Here is a 22,658-nt window from a genome sequence, read left to right on the forward strand (position 1 = left end):
ATCAAACTAGTAAGTAAGATTTTTTTTTTGGTAAGTGTTTAACAGCGCTCGTATCTACATAAGGTCATATGAGCGCTCGGGACACACCAAACATTTTCAATTGGTACGAATTTTTAATTTTGCCAGAGTGGCGGCCGAAGCCTACTCTATTAAATTTTGGACCACCAAGGGATCTTTAACGTGCGCAACTTGCACACGGGACCTCAGAGATTTTTTGCCCTTGTCCGAGAAGGCTAGGTGTAGATCCTTTCTTCCAGAAAATCAGGGGTGTGGCTGAAAGACAGTAGTAAGAAGGAGTCAAGGAGTAGCAGTAGAAAGGCTGCAGAAAGAGTCAGGAGCCCAGTGGAGGGGGTGGGGGTAGAAAGTGGAGACGAAAACAGACAACAGAATATTGCAAAAGAAAAGGAAAGAAAGTGAAAGGAGACAATTTTAGAGAAAAACATTTTTCGGTCGCTACCCGGATTCGAACCCAGGACCTTTGAATGAGAGGCAAACACCTTAACCTCCAGGCCACGCGAGCCCCCTTATAAGATTATTCGGAGTCGTTATCAAAATTTTCACAGAACTGCATTAGAAAAACCTTGACGTATTGTGAAACTCAGTACTGAGAAGATAGAACTGTGTAATTCTAAGGTAGTGATTTGTTGAAAATGTACAAAATGCCATGTCCTGGTCTAGTGTCTAGCCAACAGTCGTAAAATAAGTTAACAATCAAGAAAACGAAACAGATTTTTAAATGACCTTGATCAACGATGGCATTATCCCTCTCATAGTCATAATTATTGTGAAAGATAAGCAGGAGTAAGGAAACCATTATAAATCTTTGCATTGTCCCAGTCGAAAAGTAAACCTATCTTTGAGGGTTCAAAGTGAGATAATGAAATGAAAGCAGTTATATATGTTATCGCCCTATTGTCTCTGCCTTGAAATACTATTCATTGTCACTTTTATTAAAGTGTGAAAATAAAAATGATTCAACTGTAGAGCCAAGTGAAGGCTGAGAAGGCCAAAATTAAAGGCAATAAAAGTATTCTGCTGTGAAAAAGATGTGCAGTCTTAATAAAGACATAAACCAAAAGTAAGAAAATCTAAATTCCAACTTCTGCAATTCACAAACAAGGAAAAAAACATATTTGGAAAATAGAAAGCTGAACAGCTGCTTTTGACTTACTCATGATTTTTTAAATGAAACATGAAAAGCTATGTGACGTCTGCAGAACCAAAGAAACTTACAAATACATGTTATCAAATTTCATGGCACATCTCCAATAAGAAATAATCTTTTCTAGGAAACTCGATAACTTGTTCAATCTAAGATTGTCTTAGCAATGTCCCATTAGATGCTTGACAAAACATATTAATGCCTCTCGGAAATGACTAGTACTCTTCTCTCTCTCTTGATGCTGCAATTTAAAAAACAGTAAGCATCCCATGTGCGGAGCCATCTCTGAGACTGGATGATCTCATTTCAGTCAACTCAGGACATTTTGAAATTTTACTTCATATTTTCTGCTTGGCTTACAATTTCACTTAACATTATTTTCATTTATATTTCCCATCATTCTCTCATACTGATATTGAATGTCACCATTTTTAAAAAGTGTAAAAAATTGGTAAACTCAACGCACATTTCCAGATCATGTCAAAAATGATAATTAATATGCAAATCTAAAGACAAAAAGTACATTTGCTTTAGTTAATTGGCAGTAAATAGCCAAAGCAAAAAAAAAATAAAACAAGAAATTAAAACCACTTGTACATTACAGTAAGATTAATCAAGAGGATTATATGTACAATGCTCAAAGACTGTGTTGCTAAATCAAAAAGCCATTAAAACACACACATATATACATATATATATATATATATATATATAAAATAATTCATTGACATCTTCATCATGTTCTGACAGAATACTTTTGCATCAAGCAACACTGTTCACTTCACTTTAAAAGAAAAATTCTGATAACAAATACAGCATATATCACATCACCACACACAGTTGTGAGTTCCTGAAAGAAGTTGTCTACCATATTAATAATACTGTTTAAGAAGACACTTGCACAGCTTAAAAAACACTTACTAGTTTCAATTTTTTTTTGCTTCCACTTTAATCATAGTAAAACAACAGATAAAGTATGACACACACAATGTGCCCACAGTGGACAACCTGTGTATGACAGCTCTATTACTGGAGCCTTCACAAACAAGAACCTGGTAGCCCCTGTCCATAAAGAAGTGGGTACTACACCGCCAGGTTAAGGCACACAGTACAGGGTATCAGGACAAACACAGTGAGTGGTGGTACTGGCCATATGAAAACACTTGTTTGATGGAAGGCTACAGCAAAGTAATTAGAACTGAACTAATGATAGTTCAGATGGGAAGTTTTAAAAAACCCAATGAAATAGCATTATATGACACAGCTGAAGCTGGGTCTGATTTCCGTTCACAGTTGGTGCCGAGAGTCAAGGTGTGAAAATAAAGGCAATACATCATGTTCTTGATACAAGGAGCATGCACTACACACAATTGATTACCTGGAAAATATCAAATTAGGTACACCTCATGACCATACATCAACAAAGAAGATTTATACTCCCATTAAAATGCGACATAATCCTGAAACAACACCCATAAGAAAAACATTATGAGAGAAAAAAAAAAGGCCAAGTCTTGAAATTGCATTTATTGGCAAGGAGGCTGACTGTAAGTCAAGCAGGTCTAACATAAACTTCTCTTAATGGCTGTGGTGCCATCTTCGTTTAAAAAAAAAGAGAGCTAAAGTACAAAAAGCACTCTGTCTTTGCTGTATATATTTTAAAAAAGTCTTTGTGAATAGATTTTAATTTTCTGTTTTAAATCTGCGTGGATCAATGCAGTTCTTAGCATGAGGAACAATGAAACAGCAGGCATACAACAGCAAATCTTGGAAAGTCAAGCAACATAATTCAATGAGTCACAGCAATTATAATGATATAATATATCATTGGTACCAAGGGAATACATCAAGAACTAAAACATGATATGGTTCTTTTTAACATGCAAACACAACCCTCTTTCACATTATTTCAGTTTAAACACATGTTTTTAATGCTACTAAACAAAATTCAAGCAACTATAAGATAATTCCCAAGTTTTTTAGCTTTAGTTTTAGTAGAGGTTTTTTGGCGCTCACAACTGCATAAGGCCATATGCGCGCCAAGGGGTGAATGTCAACATAGAAGTCTTTACAGGGAATCAGACTTACTCTGCTCACCTCTCTAGCTTCAACAGAACAAAGTCTGCTTCGACTATCAAGGCACCCTGAAAATAGCGGGTCACAAGAGTGTGACTAAGATACAAAAGAAGTAAAGGAAAAATGACGATAGTAAGGATTAGGAAAGAAAAAGCAGCAGTTCCCTGTTGCAGTTCAGGCACAGTTATGAGCATGACTTTGTTGAATCAGCCCATGTACAATTCTGCTGTGCATAAGAACAAGTTAATGTCCCCCCTTTGGGAATGGCCTAAAGACACTTCTGTCACTGGCACTGCCAGGGGGGGGGGGGGGGGGGTCCCCAAGTTTAATAAGCATGTCCGTCCACATGTTTGGATAGGCTATGTCAAATAAAGGTTAGCAGCACCTTGTGACTGTACAAGTAACTTTCACATTTTCTTATCTGACTTAATAAATGAAACAACCCTTAAAGAAAGAAATGTACTAAAACATTTCTCGATTCGGGGGGTGCAAAAACTGTGGGTTGTTTGTCCATTAAGGCTGAACAGTGTGGCATTCAAACAATTCTATTTCTCTGCAAAATGTTTTAAAAGTCAAAACATATATGGGGTATAAAAAAAAATGAATGTCATTTTGAGTGGTAAAAATGAGAACAAAACAAAGTGATATACTGAAAATCACAGTGATAATTTCGTTTCTTCTAACTCTCAATATGTGCTGATTTTGCAACATTTTTGTTATCTCAACTGTCAGAGATTAGAATTCAGAATATCTTTTCAAATTTAAAAAAAACAAACGACTAATCTTCACCTGCTGTACCATGTGTAAAATGAATGATTATGAAATAGAAATTGCTGCAGAAAAAAACATAAAAGAGATTAGAACACCTGCAAGTGCAGTCCATTTTCTAAACATGAGACCATTCCCAAAACTGAATCAGTCTAGTAAAAACTATTAACTGACAGCAATGTTTTTAAGCACAATGTGCTTGTAAATCTATTGCAAGCTGCCCTCGCAAAATGGAGTTTTCACTATACTATTTATTTCTTTGAACAGTGTATACAATAAGCATTTGGAACTGCAAGTGGCTGGATCACTTAAGAACACAACACCTCGTTGCAATGTATTCAGTCTCAACAGAAGAAATAAATTGGACATTAAATTCCTTTAAAAGAAGTGTATGTAAGGACAAAAAGTATCAGCAATATGTCTGGTGCACTTGAAAGATTTATGTTTGCTTTTATCCATACAGCTGCGAACCTCTGCTGAACTCATCGTTAAAAAGTGGAGTTGGAGACTATACACAGCAATCAAAATCTACAATTTTAAAAATTCAGAAGTTCAAAATCACGAAAACCAGGCTTTGTATGTATGTTTGCAAGAATACTAATTTCACCTCTCATTTTGAGAACGGGAGAGCAGGTGGTTTCTTTTAAAAAGTAATGCAAAGGTTAGCGCCACTAGATATATATATATAGAGAGAGAGATCGACAAAGACTTTTAAGAAAGGAGCACTGGTTACCTTTTAATTTTTCACACCTCACTATACTTGAGCATTGAAATACCATATCCCAAAGACATGTATATTTCGGGGGAAAAAGTCTGAAAGGACAGTGTGAATTAATTTATTCGGTTTTGTTAGGAGAAGGATTTGTTTCTTGAACTGGACATAGAACACCTCTAGCAAATAGGGCATGCAAGTTGCTTGAAAAACTCTCAAATTCACTTTAACCATAATATTCCCTTTGATTCTGATTGGTGAAATACAAACATAATTATGAATTTGTGAAAGCAAAGAATATATTAAAAAAGAAAAACTTTACCTTGCAACTCAAAATGAAGCAGGAACAACATGGTGCATCCTATTTTGTAAAGGCAATATCTTTGCATGTCAAAAGGGACAAAAACAAGGTATACAGCTCGAACTCTCTTAGTTCTGCATACATCTTCATTCACAAAAAGTTACATAATTCACCTCTGATTCTGAACAGTCCCACTAATACATATAAACATTCAGTATCTTGTTGGTTAATAATCTCACTGAAATGATTTTACACTCACTTCTAAGACCACACAAAAGACTTCCACGCATACAAAATAAACGATTCTACCACTTTCACCACATCAAATATCAAAAGACAATATAATTATAATATGACGTGAAACTTGCAAGCATTTATCAGATAAATGAAATGAATTACTTTAAATGAAACAGACGATGCTGTTCCACACAACATTGTCATATTTTAAAGGATCTACCACAAAAAACATAATACATATATATATCAAATAGCTATTTCAAATTACACCTAATTTCAGAAGCACCAATACTATCAGTCTTAAAGGGAAAATAAACAATAACATTAACAACTTTGCGAAATAAAACCCACAAAACAATGAACAATTTTTAAAAAAAATTCACACACAAAGCACCATAAGTTCACCACAACATTCAAATATTGCAAAAGTAAAAAAAAACTTTAATCTATTCATATCAAAAGCACTTTTTGTTTTATGATTTAGAGGCCCACATGACATGAACGATTGCCCATGTAAGTCTAAAATCATGTAGCTGCATTTTTTTTCCAATACAGATACATGGTTTAAGATATTGCACCAAACTTAGGCGAAACATCTTTACAAGTATCAGATGAGAACCATGTCCAGTTCCACGTATCTACAAACTTTTATGTACACCACAACTTAACTTTCCTGATAAAATTTTTTTAAAAAGAAAAACAAAAAGACAAACGTCTTACTAGAGTAGTCATTTAACTTTCATAGAAAAAGTGCACTATCTTAAATATATAGGCCCTACCTAGTAAATTTCACAATTTTTTCTTCTAAAACGAAGCCCCTTTAGAGTAAAACTGACCATGTACGGCGCATATAAACAAAAGAAGACACAACACGGAACAAGAAAGAAAGCAGAAAAAGGCAGAAACTGAGGAAACAAAAAATTTTGTCCTGCAAAACATTGCATGTACTGTAACTGTAATATATCATGTAGAGTGAGCAAAATACGGCTTGACATGACTTTGGCTGATTTCACTATCACGGTCTTTCCTTGTTGCTTAACTTGTCTGCTTTTCTCAGTCTGATTTTCCCCTTGGTCAACCAACTTTTCAAGTTTCCTGTTACTGTTCTACTCTGCAAAGATGTTCCATCAGGCACTACCTTCCAATAAGTCACACACAAAAAACAAAACAAGAAAACACTTATAAAAACATAAAACAAACAGGTGGTACTATCATCCACCAAACTTAACACACTAGAAGACTACGGAATGATAGCACAGCTAAATTAGGACAAATTTTTAGATTTTGCTGCATCTTACAGGTGATCACTTTGGATGACTGTAGGACAGTGAAAACTTTTCCTAGCACAAGTTCACAAGCAGTTAAGTTTACACACATTGTTCTCTTCTTCATTCTTTATGGATATTATGGATAAAGTGAGTATCATACTTTCCACACAAATATATATATATATATATATATATATATATATATATATATCTCTCAAAATTACACCAAAAGACAGCACATGCAATCTTATAAAATGAGCACTTTCATGAAAGCACAACATACCATCATCTGAAAAGGAGAAGATATTGAATGATACTGGACGGTAAAGGCAAGCATTGCATGCTTTTGATAAAATTTTTACCCTGCCCCACATGCCTTATGGTTGTCCTAAGAACAGTCTTGCATTGATGCTGAAGTGATGGAGGGCACTGTGTTTCTGCATCTAGCAGATCGAGAATCTCAGAGTCAACATCACTATTGGACAAAGCTATTCTCACAGCACGGGTCTCCCAAATTCCAACCCCTGCCTGGAGCATTAGCTTCACAATTTCAAGATTTCCATTCTTTGTTGCCCAGAAAAGTGGAGATTGTTCTGCAGACGACCATTGAACTGGAGCTGTCAATGGACTTCCGTGGATGATTAGGGTTCTTATGATCATGGAGCTGACACGATACATGAGGGCTGTGAGAAGAGGAGTGCAACCAAACTTGTCCATTTTACTGACACTGGCACCATTACTAATAAGGTAGTCCACTAAATCCGGCATCTGCTGTCGTGATGCCACCCACAAAGCTGTGTGACCTTGATTGTCTGTCATGTCAATGTCCGCACCTTTGGTCACTAATGTTACCACACCTTCCAGAAAGTGGAGTCGGCACGCTGTGATGATTGGTGGTTCCATACGCCCAAGACTATCCTTGCTGATCATATCTAAATTCAAGTTGCCCATCTTATCTTGATGCCTCAGAAACAGTTGAAATATTTCAAACCTTCTTCTGTATAAACTAAGAGATAAAGGGGTAACATCCTTGATATGAAAGTTGAAATCAAGATCAGGATATGACAAAAGCACATTCCGAACTCTTGTCAGGGAACCTATCTCTATTGCAGCAAATATTTCATAACACAAGAAAGACTGGACATATCTGTTTGAAGTCTCAAACGTTGTAGACTGTGAACTTTGCTTGCAGTCTAAAACGCGAGTGGGGCTGCCCTTGCTATTCACATGGCCCACATCCATGGAGTAATTTGGTCCCAGAACCAAAGTTGGGGTGGGAGGGCTGTCTAAGCCCAGCACTCCAGAATCCATCCTGGAGCTCAGAAGGGTATGGCTTCAATGGCTGGACACATCTGACCCATGCATTCTGAGGACAGTGAAAAACTTTGTACATGTTATAACTGCCAAAACGACACAACCAGCTTACACTTTATCAACTCTCACCTAACATTGTCAGCGCGCTCATATGACCTTACGCAGTTGCGAGCGCCGTAAAACCCTATACTACTACTACTAACATTGTCATGACATTTAAAAAAAACTCACAAAGAGTCACCTACTCAGCCTTATACAAACAAGATTAGAGAAAAACAGAAATGCACATTATTTTGTAACAAACCATAATTGCTAATGTCTCAAACATAACTGATAATCAGCATACGTGAGGATCATAGAATTTATGTTGTGTATACCATTCTTTGTTTTGAAGGGGCAAGGGGATGAGTACTCAATATCTCTCCCCTCTCTGGGTGTCCCTCACCGATACATTTTTTGCGCAGTGGAGTCCACTTAAACTGATATGTTTAAACTAAAAACAGCACTAAACCAAAAGAAAAGAAAATCTCCAATTTTTTCCCTTCTTGGTCTTTGCAAGAAAACCACTGATAAGTCGAAACACTTACATTTTTAAACTGTAAATAAATTTTCATAAAATAAATTAACCTATAAACAACACAGGTACAAAGATAATTAATCCAGTAGAAAAATACTTTTTACTTTTTCAAAATCGGTCCATAAATAGAGGGCAAACGGAACTAGAATATTGAAAACCCATAACTTTCACATTTATGAATGGAAAGAGCTGAAAATTGGTGAGATTATGTTTTTTAGGACAACAAAATAGAAAATGGAAAAATTAAAGTTGCAATCTCAATACCTTGTTGATTATATGCAAATAAATAATTACAGTTGAACTGGCCATGACGGCCACCTGTACAAACGGCCACTTTCCATTTCCCCCCAAGTCTTTTCTATATAATAATAAATTTCACTGTGTAAAACGGTCACCTGTCTAATGCAGCAGTAGCCACCATATTTTAATACACAACCCCTATCACATCAAACAATAACACCTGTCTTAGACAGCCACCTTCGTGAATCCATTACGTTTTGTCATAAATTATGTATTGGCCCCTGGCGTTCTGTGCGAGCCGTCATATCTAATCACCTGTCATTGTTGTTAAGTAGTCCCTCCAACCGATTTTGTTGCGTTGACTCCTCCCACTGTTGACCAATAGGTAACACATTTTCAGCTTCTGGTAAGGTAAGCGTGCGATCCCTCAATACCCATAGGCCCCGCCCAGAACTCATACACAAATCGTAAGTGAAATGAGTGGTCACTGTTTACCCAGTCTGTAACAAAGTAACAATGGATGTCAACATGAACTTGCGACAGAAGCGTCGCTCGTTCTCTGAGTGGTGGCGACTCATGTATTTGATTCAACATGGCACTCGGTCTTCCTCGTCTGGTACATTTCGCTTTATTATCATCCTAGTGCAAAATCAGCAACAAAATAAAAATAACAAACAAAATACAAAACAACAACAACAATAATGCAGCTACTTTCGGTTGGGACCTCAGAAGGGAATGCTTTGTTTTCTTCATCTTGATCAGTCCTGCCTAAGACGGCCACCTGTGTTATACGGCCACATTTCTCCTTGACAATAGGTGGCCATCTTACACACAATTCTGCTTCTGCTCATTGTAAATACTGGAACAATGTAATAGGCAGTTATCTTGAAGTCCATGTAAGCACTTAATTCACAAAAAACGAAATTAAGCCCAATTAATTGTGATGGCAAATAGAAAGAAACCTTCATTACGGCCGTGTTTATGAGTATGGTGTTTACCGTGGTATTCAGGCCGATCAAAATAACTGTCCAATCAGTGGCTATGCTTTAACGCAGCCGTGACGTTACAGGGAGATGGTGGCAAGCTTACACGTCTCGCGGCTGTGTTTCCCTTACTTGCTTTCCGGGCACACGAAAAACAGAAACGACATCGATGTTATTTTTTTCAAAATGCGATTGTTTGAAGGATAATTTCACAAAACAGTTTCTAATATTATAAAGTTCAGCCTGTCTGAGATGATACAGGAGCATTCCGCGGACAAATCGACCACACATTTTCGAAAACAATCTCCTCAAAGAAACGACTTGTAGCTTTATTGTTTTTATGTTAATTAAAACCTGTCCCCGTCGTATTATGCGATTGTGCAGCCGCGTCGCGGCTGCGTTTTTTCGCATAATTCTGCAACATTTGCATAATTTTGGATTCCCCGTGTTTTTCACGTTCTTTTTGCATTTTTCACAAAACAATCTAACAACATTGTAAACACCTTGCTATGTGACTAAAGGGAAGTAATCAGAGTAATAAGTCTCATTTAAGTGACAAGGTGGGTATTTCCCTTGTTAGGGATTTTTGTTCCTTGAGCATGTTCAATTTTTCCATCCATCAAAAGTAAAAGTTATTTTCATGTCTGCTGATGATTCATGTTTGACAGGTGTCCTGGTTTTAGTGATGTGCCAGCATCAGAGGTCAAAATCGGTTTTTTTTGGAGTCTTTTTAATTTGTAAAAATAATGTTTCTTTACTCTATACAGCTGAAAGTTACAGTTAGAGATTATATTTTTTGGTTGTTGTTATTTCTGACTGGTGTGTATCTTTCCAAATAAACAAAAAAACTACAGATACTGATATGTTTTGTTTTCAATTCTTCTGATATCTATCTAAAACATGAAAATTCTTGTTGAAAAAGCGCAAAACATGTCGTGAATGGCGTTACGGTAACTTGCATAATTTTTCATTTGTCTTGCATAATTTGGCTATCTAAATTTGCATAATTCTGCAGGGACAGTAAAACACAGAAATCTGCTGAGGCTAGATCCATCTTTCTTCTCATTGGTTGCCGAATTAGGGGACATTTGGTTAATATTTAGGATGGTTCTGCACTTTCCAAATACGGAGAGTCGGAAAATTACAGTGTCATTCGGTGGGTTTCGGTCTTGCTACCAACCAATACTCTTTCTTCGATAACATCTCGGCTGTCGCTGAAGATATTGGAAAAAATGTTTCTTTAGTGAATGCCTCAATTTCTCCAGCGAGTATTGATGTATGATACATGGGGCTGATGCAAAGAACAATGCCGACGTGAGGTGTGTGGTATTGCTTTATGATCCCCTAGAAATAATCACACCAAATCTAAAAATTGCACGCTACTAACACAAGATTTTCAACCTGTGGCAAATTATAATTTTCAAGAGACATTTTTATAGCTAAAATCTACTTGATCTCTTCAGAAAGATTTCATGAAGTCTCCCCGTCTAACACATATGTTGAGAAACGATCATTATTTCCACTTTTAAAAATTAATGTTTTCTTGTTTTCAATCTCAGTTCATCATAAGGCCACAATTAGTATTACAGTGGAGTCCACCTATAACGAGTCCTGAAGTAATGAGAAGTCTGTTATAAAGACATTATTCTAAAACCCCGTTTTTTTTTCCTTCTTTATCTTTGTAAATAAAATACTGCTGTAGCGCAATCAGATAAACGCACTAGTCGGTTATAGCGGAATATTGCTGCTGCTGTGCACGGGCATATCCATTTATACCTGATGAAAACCTCGCCAGTTGAGAAACTTGTTGGTGATCAAGTGAAACAAAGAATAGGAGAGCCCATGTGAGCCAACAATGAAGGCCTGAGCGAATGAGTGGGGAGGGAGTGGCATGCGCACACGAGCGGTTGTGAAGCAGAATGCATTGCCTGATAGTGATAGGCCAGTCTAGTCCAGAGCTAGGCCTATCATGCCTCTCACTTCTCCGATGCGAGGATGGAGAAGTCACAATGCTGTGATAGATGGAGTGAATGTGTGACGTGCGCAAGCAGATGCAGGAACGCACCTCAGGGTGGGGGACAACATCGTCAAGCTTGTGAAGACCACCTATGATGGAGGAAACAGCCAAGTCTTCCACGAAGGACAACTCTCAGAACCATTCCAGGTACAGACAGGAGTGGGACAAAGATGCTTGCTTTCACCTTTTCTCTTCATACTGGCAATTGACTTGATCATGAAGGAAGCCACCAGAGCCAAGCGCAATGGAATACTGTGGATCCCTTGGCAGCAGCTGGATGACTTGGATTTCGTCGATGACCTTGCACTGCTCTCTCACACACATGCTTAGATGCAAGAAAAGACCAAGGAACTCAACAGTCTATCGAGGAGTGTTGGCCTATGTATACACCCGAGCAAGTCGAAAGTAGTGAAGCTAAGAAAAGAGTCAAGCCCTGTTGTGACAGTGCAAGACAATCCCCTAGAAGAAATGGACTTCTTTACCAATCTTGAAAGTGTCATCGATGGTAAAGGTGAAACTGAGGCAGATGTAAAAGCAAGAACCGCCAAGGCAAGGTCAGCATTCAAGTAATTATCAAAAGTCTGGAAAGCAAGCAACATCTCACTGAGCACCAAGATTTGACTCTTTAATTCCAATGTCAAGTCAGCGCTCCTCTACAGCTGCGAAACTTGGAAGACAACAAAGACAGTGCTGAATAAAGTCCAGACTTTCATCAACAGATGTATGAGGAGTATCCTAAGAATTAAGTGGCAGGATAGAATAAGAAATGAAGAGCTATGGGAAAGGACAGGACAAAAAGATATAGAAGTAGAAATAGGACAAAGAAAGTGGTGTTGGATGGGACATACCTTCAGAAAGCCCAGCGGAAACATCACAAGACAGTCACTGCAAAGGAACCCACAGGGAGCATGAGGCAGGGGTAGGCAACAAGAAACATGGAGGAGATGTGTGGAAAGGGACATGAGAGAGATGAAGCTCACTTGGAACGAGCTAGGAAGGATGGCCTAGGACAGAGATAAATGGAAGGAGCTTGTATGTGGCCTATACCCTGCCAAGGGTGAAAGGCACTGAGAGTCAGATACAGCCTATAGCTGAGTCAGACACCAGTGTAGTAAGTCAGATACCAGTGTGTAATACAGTCAGATACCAGTGTAGTAGAGTCAGATACCAGTGTAGTTGAGAGAGCCACATACCAGTGTAGTAGAGTCAGATACCATTGTAGTAGAGTGGGTCAGATACATACTCATTAAAATAGCTATAAATGGTGAAAACCACTTTAGATACACTATCATTGTGTCCAAGTGTTGATAACAAGCATTGAGAATCATGTTATTAAGCTTGCAAAGAAACAAATGTGATAATAACTGAAAATGACTGAATGTCAAAATACTGCCCAAATCCATGAGAAAACACAAAAAAAGGAAGCATTGCGATTAGTGCTAGTGCTAAATAAAACGCCGAATTGCGATTAGCGCCAGTGCTAAACAAAAACGCTATGTGTTATATATGAAGCTTAATCTACCTATCGTTGGAAGTTCTGATGGCCGAAGCCAAACCATTATTTTATGAGCCTGGGTTTGATCCAGGTCATAGAAGTTTTTGTTTTTTTGTCCTCTTTAGAATTAGAATCTATAATCTAGTTTTTTTATGAAGTGATGAAGCATGCACATTCTGGTTTTGTCCCCAGTAGAAGCTCTGTACAAAGTAGGCCCTAGGCCTTAGTTATAGTATATCCTATACTTTTCCTTGTACCAATTTAGGCCTGGTTAAATTTCTATTGTGGCTTTCCTTTAGTTTTAGTTTAGTTTAGGGTTTTACGGCGCTCGCAACTGCATAAGGTCATATGAGCGTGCGAAACACAAGTTGGTTGCATTCGCAACAGTTCACTGCACAGTTGGTCAACTATTAGACTTAAAAATGCTAAAATATTAAAATGCGGTGTAAATATATATATATTTTCAATTTAAAACAACTCTTATAAATAACAATAAAATTTGTAACTAGGCCCCTATATTGTTTCATTTTATAATTTGCCATAAAGGCCAATGGCCTTCATAAAATCCAAGATTCTGTTGGCCCAACTCTAAAGATGCAATAAATTCCCTGAGTAGAAGAGAACAAGTCACGATATTTCGCCTGCAAACACAACACATACCACTAAACTCCTACCTTAATAGGATCCACAAGGATACCCCACCCGACTGCCTGTTGTGCGACTGCCAGGATAAAACAGTACCACACCACCTCTTTAACTGCCCAGCACTTTGTGACCTGCGTAGCACCTACCTACCTGCCTCCCCAGACATCGGAAACACTCTATACAACGACAAAGCACAGCTGATTAAAACCTGTCAATTCTTTGCCATATCGACAGACCGAAGGGCTAGAACCCAAATGGCCGCTGGGTCGGAAAAGTAAAGTAAAGTAAAGTAAGTTGGCACCAACGACGGAAAAAAATGTCTTGCAATTTGCAATTTCTTGCACTTGAAGTATTTCCGTCGGATCTCTCCAAAGTCTAGACATTTGGTTAAGATGTGTCTGAAGGTAAAATCTGTGTCGCATCCGACACAGAACGGCTTCTCATCTCCCTGTAGGAGGTATTTGTAGGTCAGGGCCGTGTGTCCGATGCGCAATCGAGTAAAAATGACTTAGTCTCTTCTGGAGAGGTCCGAAGGATTTCACTGTTCCAGTTTGGGTTGTATGTTATACAGTTTGTTATTTTCCTGTTTTGACCAGTGGCTCTCCCACAGACTGGAGGTGTACTTTTTGACTTTATTATTAAAGTCAGTCTGTGGGAGAGTGTTTGTCGTTGATCCCAACAGAAGGGATGAGGATTTCTTCGCCAGGTTGTCTACCTGCTCGTTTCCTCGGATGCCCACATGGCTAGGTATCCATGCGAACATGATATTTGTTCCTGTTTCAGATAGGGTGTGAATTTTTTGTTGTAGCCTAACTATTTTTGGGTGTAGGAGTGTGTAGTTTGTGAGTGAGGTGATGCAAGACAAAGAGTCAAAAAGGATAAGGAAAGATTTGTTAGGAGAATTTTCTTCAGAGTCCAGTGCTTGGTCAATGGCAGTGGCCTCCGCAAAGAAAATGGAGGCTTCAGGATGGAGTCTCCTCTGGTGTGTACTGATGGAAGATAGGGCTGCGGCGCCCACATTATCGTCTTTTTTGGAGCCATCCGTGAAGATGAGCTCGGCACCAGGGTATTTATCCATTAGTTTTTTGTATTCATCTTTAAAAGTTTTAGTGTTTGTGCTTTCTTTGTTGTGCGTGGTCAGCTGCAAGTCTACTTTTGCCTTGGTGAGGTGCCACGGAGGGAGGTCGGGGAAAAGAAATTGTTGGATGTCTTGTTTGGAAAAGTGTAAGTTGTTGAGGTCCTCAAGGATTCTGAGGCCGAAGGGTTCGATGAGTTTTTCGTTGTTTTGAAATTTGTTATGGTTTCTGGGTTTGTTTGAAAAAATGCAGTTGTGCGCTGAATTTTCTGGTGTTGAGCTCTGTTTAATTGCGTATTGTAGTGAGAGTTGTGTGCGTCTGAGTGAGAGTGGTGGTATGTTTGCCTCGGCCTGGAGGCTCTCCACCGGGGAAGTGCGGAAAGCCCCCAGAGCGAGGCGGAGTCCTTGGTTTTGGCTTTCCTTGGTCTGTGAGTCCAACTATTATTTTTTTTTTAATTTTAGGCTCAGGAGAAGAAAAAAACCCCTTCTGGGACCGGGATTCGATGCCACGCTTAGAAGCACTGAACATTAGACTTAGACTACTTAGAGAACGTATAAACATATAGTCCTAACTTACAGTTAAAGATAACATTTTTAGGTGATCTATTGTATGACGACACTGCGGACAGGAAATACTGCTTATACCGAGTTGCACCGTCCCTGTTGTTGTTATCCAAGCGTCTTTCGACTTACTCGCTCAAACTCAAATGATTATGATTATGAGAGATGAACAAGACTATGTCTAGTTAACTTTTGTGCAAACAATGTCAAAAACAATTGTTAGATCTAATCTAGATCTAGTTACTTATATCTAGACCTACCCAATATTGATTGGAATAATTAGACACCGTCATATAAAAAAGGAGTCAAATCCTTGGAGGTTTATCAAGATACTGAGAAAGCTTCCACAATTCAGGCAGAACTACAATATTATCAAGTAGAAACGATGGCTACTAAATCTAGATTTAGATCTAGATCTAGTACTGGCGCTTCAAATAGCATGGGAGCTATTCAGAACGCGGCGTTTCAAATAGCATGGGAGCTATTCAGAACATGGCGTTGTAAATAGCGCCTGCCCCCCCAAAATATGACTGAACACGTAAATAAATCTGGCATCACTTTCGCACCCAGTCAGGGCAGGGCCTCAAATATGCGAACAAGCTGAAACAGTACATTCCTGGGGTCATCTTTCACAGGGCTTCCTGTAGCAAGTTTCGGTTCACCTCTGGGGCAGCCTTGGCAAGGCAGATAGGAGAATAAAGCTTTAAAGTTGACATACCCATTTCCGTCCAAATTTTGACCGATGGTAATATTACTCTAAATGAGACGGCAATTCCATGCTAGCTTGCACACAGGTCAAAATTAAATATCATGATCAGGTAAGGATAGCGAGGTCACCTGTTTCTGACCAGACTGGGACCACAGGCAGAGGAGAAGGTAGATTCTAAATGAATGCAAAAGACTAATCTAGAAGTCAGATGTAGAGAGTTGGCCCTATTTGAGTAAAAAATAGATATAGATTCTAGATTTCTAGATCTAGATCTAGATCTAGATCTACCTTAAAAAAAACCCTTGACATGCACAGATAAATTGCAACATACAATCAATCTTTTAGTCTGCTCTGGAAAAACATTTAGATGTAAATGTATGTGAGTATTGTGAGAAAACAATGTTGTTTTGATTTTGTTTTCGTGTCGTCTGCTGCAAACTCAATCAACGAAGTTCATCATCATCATGGCTAAACACCAGTCAGAGTGTGAACTTACTAGATCTACATACTACAGAAAAAGACTAATCTTTTTAATTGGTTTCATGTTTACACCTTTTTCTACACTCTCCCCAAAGCAGGGTTCGTCATAAACCTTTTGTTACACAGTAGCACTTATTAAAAAGCTGCCGTACCTTCTCTCCCTGTCCTCCGCATCAACCTGCAGTACCAGCCCCAGATAACAACAAAAATGGCGACGTAAATAAAATCGATTGGCCTATCACAGAGCGACTATGTATTAACTGCAGTGTTAGAAATTGCTTTCTAAAGGGCGATAATCTCGGGTTGTTTGACTTGACAACATACGCATAGTTTTGTGGTTCTCGATGTGACTTGAAACGTCAAAATGCCGACAATCCTTCGTTGTAAATGTATCATTGTTGGTAAGTTTACTTCATATGCTCTTGGTAGTATCTAGATCTAGTTCCCTTTTTGAAAGCATTAATAACAAATAAGATCAACACTGTACCTTTCGAGTATTGGAAGTGGTATGAAAATAGACTGGAACAGGACACACATGACATTTGTCTCTAGTCTCTAGTCTCTAGATCTAGATATAGAATCTATATGATCTAGATCTAGAGGCCTCTTGAAGTCTTGCCACACCGTCTTGACTTTTGTATATATAGATCTAGATCTAGATCTATATGAATTTAAGAGAGGCTCGCATGGTGCTACTCTTCATATTTTGTCCGTCTACTTGTTAGAAATTATCATTTACAGAGGTGTACAGTAGCTAATTTGTTGAGAATGTGACAGAACATATAGGGCATCATGTATTTTAATTTAGTCGTTATGATGGATTAGGATTAGTTTCGAGTGGTTAGTTTATGGGACTAAGAACTTAACTCGGTGATGTTGTAGTTCTGTTCGTTAAAGTCCATGATCCATTTGTCTACATCCAGAGAAAAAATCCATAAAAGTCTTGATGACCAAAAAGGGAACACAAAGAACAGGGATGCAACCTAACTGCAAAACATCAAATTATGGTAAAATACACCCCCCCCCCCGCCTCCATATTTTTTTTAGGTTTCAGGGGGGCGCCCCTCTGAACCCCCCCTACTCTTGACTTTAACGAACGAAACTACAAAATCGCCCTTAACTCTTGTCCTGTGTCTGTGATGCGAGATGCGAATCTTATCAGCTACCGATTACGTCGGACGTTCCGGGCAGGCCACCGGAGTCACTCAGTGTGCAGTGCGTGCGCTGAGAAACGTGTGTTTTCGCCATGAATACCGTGGGAGTGTGTTAATCAGTGATGAAAATAACGCTCTATCTTTCACTTTCATAGCTTTCTATGTTACAAACATGAATAACTCCCTCTTACGAGCTGATAAAAGACATTACGAATAGTTACGCCCAAGGAATAACCTCTCTAGATGCTCTTGTTGTTATGAATGACCTGGGGTTCGAAAGGGGATAATATGAGTCAATTTCCGAATGTTCTGCACTCAAATTGTTCTTTGTACCTGCAAAATTATCAAAATTATCTTCAAAATTATCAAACAAGCTTATTTTTTATCAGGGAGTATCATTCATACTAAATCAAGCTCATTTGAAAGATTTTGTATAGAAAAATAGAAGTCTTGTTTCCTGACTATCTTTTCGAGCACCTCATGTATAAGTGGGTCAATTTTTTCTATAATTTCATTGGACGAACATCTGCTAGAGCTACCAACTTGGCATGTTTTGAATAAGACGTATGCCTCGTTTACGAACCAATGCAGGCGGTTCTAGAAGAAGGCCACAAACTCAAGCAGACTGACGCACACACACTTGATCAGCGTGAATGGGGATCCGACGCGGGACCCGAATTGAACGTGAGATAATGCTCGGCGCGTGTGCGCTGAGCCAGGGGCCAGACCGACGCGGGATCAGAACGCAGGCGAGTTGCCGAAATAGTCTTATCGGGAGACATAAACCCGGCCCCCGCAGGACGTGGGTTGAAATTAAAGTTATAGTACAGACTCGAAACACAGTAAAGCCTTCCTTTTACTTACTTTTGACAAACTTTGACTTTCTGCCTTTGGGAAAAATTCCACTCTATTTTGATCAAGTGTGACTATACAGTTGAGTGGAATGAGAGCAAGTTCCCAAAGGACACCTTGTGAAACTACCTAATAGTAAAAAGGGGATCTCAGCAACTGCAAAAACTACCGAGAAATCACTCTTCTCTCAATACCAGGAAAGGTCTTCAACAGAATAATTCTGGAGAGAATCAAGTTTGCAACGGATCCAAGACTTTGGGATGAACAGGCTGGTTTTTGGAAAAATCGGTCAACAACGTACCAGATTTCTAAACTGAGGTTCATAGTGGAACAGTCCCAGTTGATCGTCAACTTTCTTGACTATGAGAAGGCCTTCGACAGCATAGACCGAGCAACACTGTGGAAGATACTGAGACATCATGGAATCCCACAGAAGTTGGTTAACCTCAACGGGAGCATGTACAAAGGGACAGTTGCTGGGTTATACATGATGGCCAGCTCACTGACAGCTTTGACATCAAGACCGGAGTGAGATAGAAATGTTTACCTTCACCTTTCCTCTTTATCTTGGCAATTGACTGGCTGATGAAGGAAACCACCAGAGGACACAGAAATGGTATACAGTGGACCCCCATGGACACAGTTGGATGATCCGGACTTTGCAAATGACTTGGCGCTTCTGTCACACACTCAGGAACAGATGCAAGCAAAGACAACAATTTTAAACTGCCTATCAGAGTCTGTTGGATTGAGGATCCACCCCGGAAAGTCGAAAGTCCTAAGGATAGATACACTACGAAAGGAGCAGGTCATAGTACAAGGAAATGCACTAGAAGACGTCGAATCCTTCTGCTATCTTGGGAATATAATTGACAGAGAGGGAGGAACAGGCGCTGAAATAAAGTCCCGAATTGGAAAAGCATAGACTGCATTTATTTCTTTGAACAGGATTTACAGGACCAGGGATATCTCATTACGAACAAAGCTTAGAATTTTCAACTCAAATGTGAAGTCAGTCTTGTTGTATGGATTTGAGACGTGGAACGCATCCCTGACGTGCATAAAGAGGATCCAGGTTTTCTTAAACAAGTGTCTGAGGAAGCTCCTGAGGATCAAATGGACAGACAGGATTACCAACGAGGAATTATTAAAAAGAACAAGACAGAGCTCAGTCAGAGATGAGGTGGGAAGAAGACATTGGCGATGGATTGGAACACATTCAGGAATTTAAGCAGCTGCATAACAAGGAAAGTGTTAGATTGGAACCCACAGGGTAAAAGATCAAGGGGATGACCACGTGGAACCCGGAGAAGAGTCACGGACATGGATGTACAGCAAAGTGGGAAGACATGGAGTGACATCAAGCGACTAGCCCAGGAGGGAAAGGTGGAAAGTGTTTGTTCGTGGCCTATATCCTGATCCAGGGTGAGAAAGGCAATGATGATGATGATACAGTTGAGAGCCAGTACAAAGCATTCTGTACATATACACAACTTTAAAAAAACCTGAACTTATTGCATGCCAGTTTTAGTTTTATAAACTTTGTTTTATTTTCTACTCAACAGTCCTAAGGTTTTGGTAATTTTATCTTTTCCCAGGTGATGCGACAGTGGGTAAAAGTAGTATCACACAAGTTTTTCACAGCGATGGCTCACATTTTCCAAAGAATTATGTTATGGTAAGTAAATATTGATATTATTGTTATGGTAAGTAAATATTGGCACTGTTATTAATACTGCTGTCACTCATATCTTGTATGCAGTACATGATGACTTTTTTTGTGTGCTCACAATGACAATAGTTCTTGGGACAAATAAATGGCTCCTGTTCAATTTTTCTTCATGCCCAAATCATTCTGACTTTATGAAAGAAAAAGATTTAATTTCTATTATAAAACATCTTTTTCAGGAAAAGTTCAAGCTAAATACTAAATGGCTTGCATATTTATAATAACTAGTTGGGTCCCCTTTCGATGAAAGGAATGATCGATGCATTAACATCAACTGAAAGTCATTGGCCTACTACACTCTACTGGAATGGAGCAATAAATCTTGAGAGAAAAGTGACACTTTCATGTGTTTGCAAGTTGCCAAATATATAATAGATGTATAGATTGATTCTCTATTCCACTTTTGTGGTTGTGCACTCCAGAATTTCAAACGTGTGGAACCAATGCGCACTGCTAGTGAACGGAAACCTCACTTCAGGTTTTTTTAAAATGAGACTGCGAAATTGTTGATCGTAAGTGAGCCTAGGCCTAGAACTCTGTGTGGACGAAACAAAGCATTTTGGAAAAATCGGGGAAAGCAGTGTGCGTGGATTTTTTAAAGTTAGGTCCTAGCCACATGGATGCTGTGGGGGCCTGCAAAGTTTCAAAGGTGTGGGTTAGGTAATAAGGTAGGAGTTTGTGCACAAAGCCTACCAAGTCCATTTTTATATAGATGAAATGATAAATTTATTATTAGATTCCTCTTGTATTGATCCCTGTGTAGAAATTTGGTTTACAGTGGCATAACGTGTATTATACATACTTGTATATGATACATAAATATATATATAGATACTTACATGCATTTTATTTATAGCTAGGGATCGTGTCTTGCTCAAGTTAAAAAAACCCAGTGACCATCTGTCTGAACCCCGTATCACCAACACTTGCTTGACTTAAGTTGTTAGTTTTAGTGTGAAAAAGCTATTCACTCTGTCACCGGAGCCCCCAACATACAGTGTGTGTAACATTTTTTTTGTCCTGTGTAGAAGAGTTGCAGAAAGATTTAGCATGAGTGATTTACCTTTACAAGAAAAATTTATCCGACAATAGTGAATAATAAAACTGCTTAGAAACAGTGAGGTGTAAGCTGAATTGGAAAACCTTGCAGATATGTAAATCTTTTTTTCCTCAGACACAAGGTGTTGAAGTACTTGTGAAACTTGTAAACATTCCAGAAACTTCAGATAGTGTGGTAAGTCGTATGTCTGAATATACTTTAGAAAAAAAACCCAACTTATTTATATAGATCTATATATGCAGTCCATGGATCCATTTATTGTCATTCATCGAAACTTTCGAATATTGCGTTTCAACTTTTCTTTCAAATAGATTATTTGTTTCAAAACAAAAGAGGGTGAAGAGGGGGTTCTGACTGGGAAGGCATGCATCATTGAAAGCTCATGTTATTTATTTGTCTCTCAATTTCATTTATATTTAGATTGCAAGAGTTCATTATTTTCATATATTTTTAATAGGCATAGAAAGAAGAAACCAAAGCCTGGGATGAAATAGTTAGGATCTGAACTGTAAAGGCAAAAGGTGTGAGCTTGAAACCCTTTCGAGGAAGATGTTTTTAAAGAGTATCTCCTTCTTTCTACTGGGATATATTTCACACTGTCCATATTAACTTTGATTTGATGTGTTGAAGCAGCACGCTTCATATGTGATCAAAATTGTGTCAAAGAGGGTGTAGCGCATTTGCAGGCTTCTTGATAAAGAAATTACCTTTACATGTCCAAAACTTGGCATAATAACCTGGCTCCTTTCCTCTTCATTGTTTATAGAACCCAGTGATGTAGTCATTCTGGTGCCTCAGAGTCAGAGATAACGGGATGTTTATACAGTTGACTCCGCTTGTTTTGAACTCATATGAGTTGATCATCGATGAAGTTGATCTTTTTCTCGGGTAGCAGTACAGTGGAACTCGGATTCAACGAGGTCGCCGGGCCAGACCTAAAATTTCGTTGAATCCGAGTGTTCGCATAGCAAACATGAGGTTTTGTGTAGATAATTACAGGCACAGAGCAAGTAATGTGCAAAGAGAAGTCACAAGTAGTGCCTGAAATGCCTGCATATTATAAGCTGTGTAAAAAAAAGACCCATTCGTTCTAATGCACGCCTGTGTCATCTTGATTGTTTACCAAAAAGTTGTGTTAGCATATGACAACTTTTGATTCCATAGACCAGCGCACAATTAATTAGGTAAATCTACCTCAAGACTAGCTTATCATTGTAATAATGATCGATTGCCGAGGGGGGGG

The 22,658-nt window shown here is 38.6% G+C and overlaps 2 protein-coding genes across 2 annotated transcripts in view; one reads left to right on the forward strand and one right to left on the reverse strand.

Moving 5' to 3' along the window:
- Positions 1-3,538: 3,538 nt before the first annotated feature.
- On the reverse strand, positions 3,539-16,843 carry LOC101859080 (ankyrin repeat and SOCS box protein 8). Its single transcript, XM_005092911.3, has 2 exons — positions 16,773-16,843; positions 3,539-7,890 (listed from the first exon to the last, which is right to left on the reverse strand). Exon 2 carries the CDS (start codon positions 7,833-7,835, stop codon positions 6,810-6,812), a length of 1,026 nt encoding a protein of 341 aa, XP_005092968.1. The 5' UTR covers positions 7,836-7,890; positions 16,773-16,843; the 3' UTR covers positions 3,539-6,809.
- Positions 16,844-16,923: 80 nt separating this feature from the next.
- The window catches only part of LOC101859311 (intraflagellar transport protein 27 homolog), a 16,127-nt gene continuing 10,392 nt past the window's right edge, over positions 16,924-22,658 (forward strand). The window contains exons 1-3 of the mRNA XM_005092912.3: positions 16,924-17,021; positions 20,225-20,304; positions 21,530-21,589. Of these exons, the coding sequence (XP_005092969.1) occupies positions 16,985-17,021; positions 20,225-20,304; positions 21,530-21,589 (177 nt within the window). The 5' untranslated portion in view covers positions 16,924-16,984. The remainder of the gene's footprint in view (positions 17,022-20,224; positions 20,305-21,529; positions 21,590-22,658) is intronic.

The sequence above is a fragment of the Aplysia californica genome, unplaced genomic scaffold (genome assembly GCF_000002075.1).
Source record: "Aplysia californica isolate F4 #8 unplaced genomic scaffold, AplCal3.0 scaffold00055, whole genome shotgun sequence".
NCBI lineage: Eukaryota > Metazoa > Mollusca > Gastropoda > Aplysiida > Aplysiidae > Aplysia > Aplysia californica.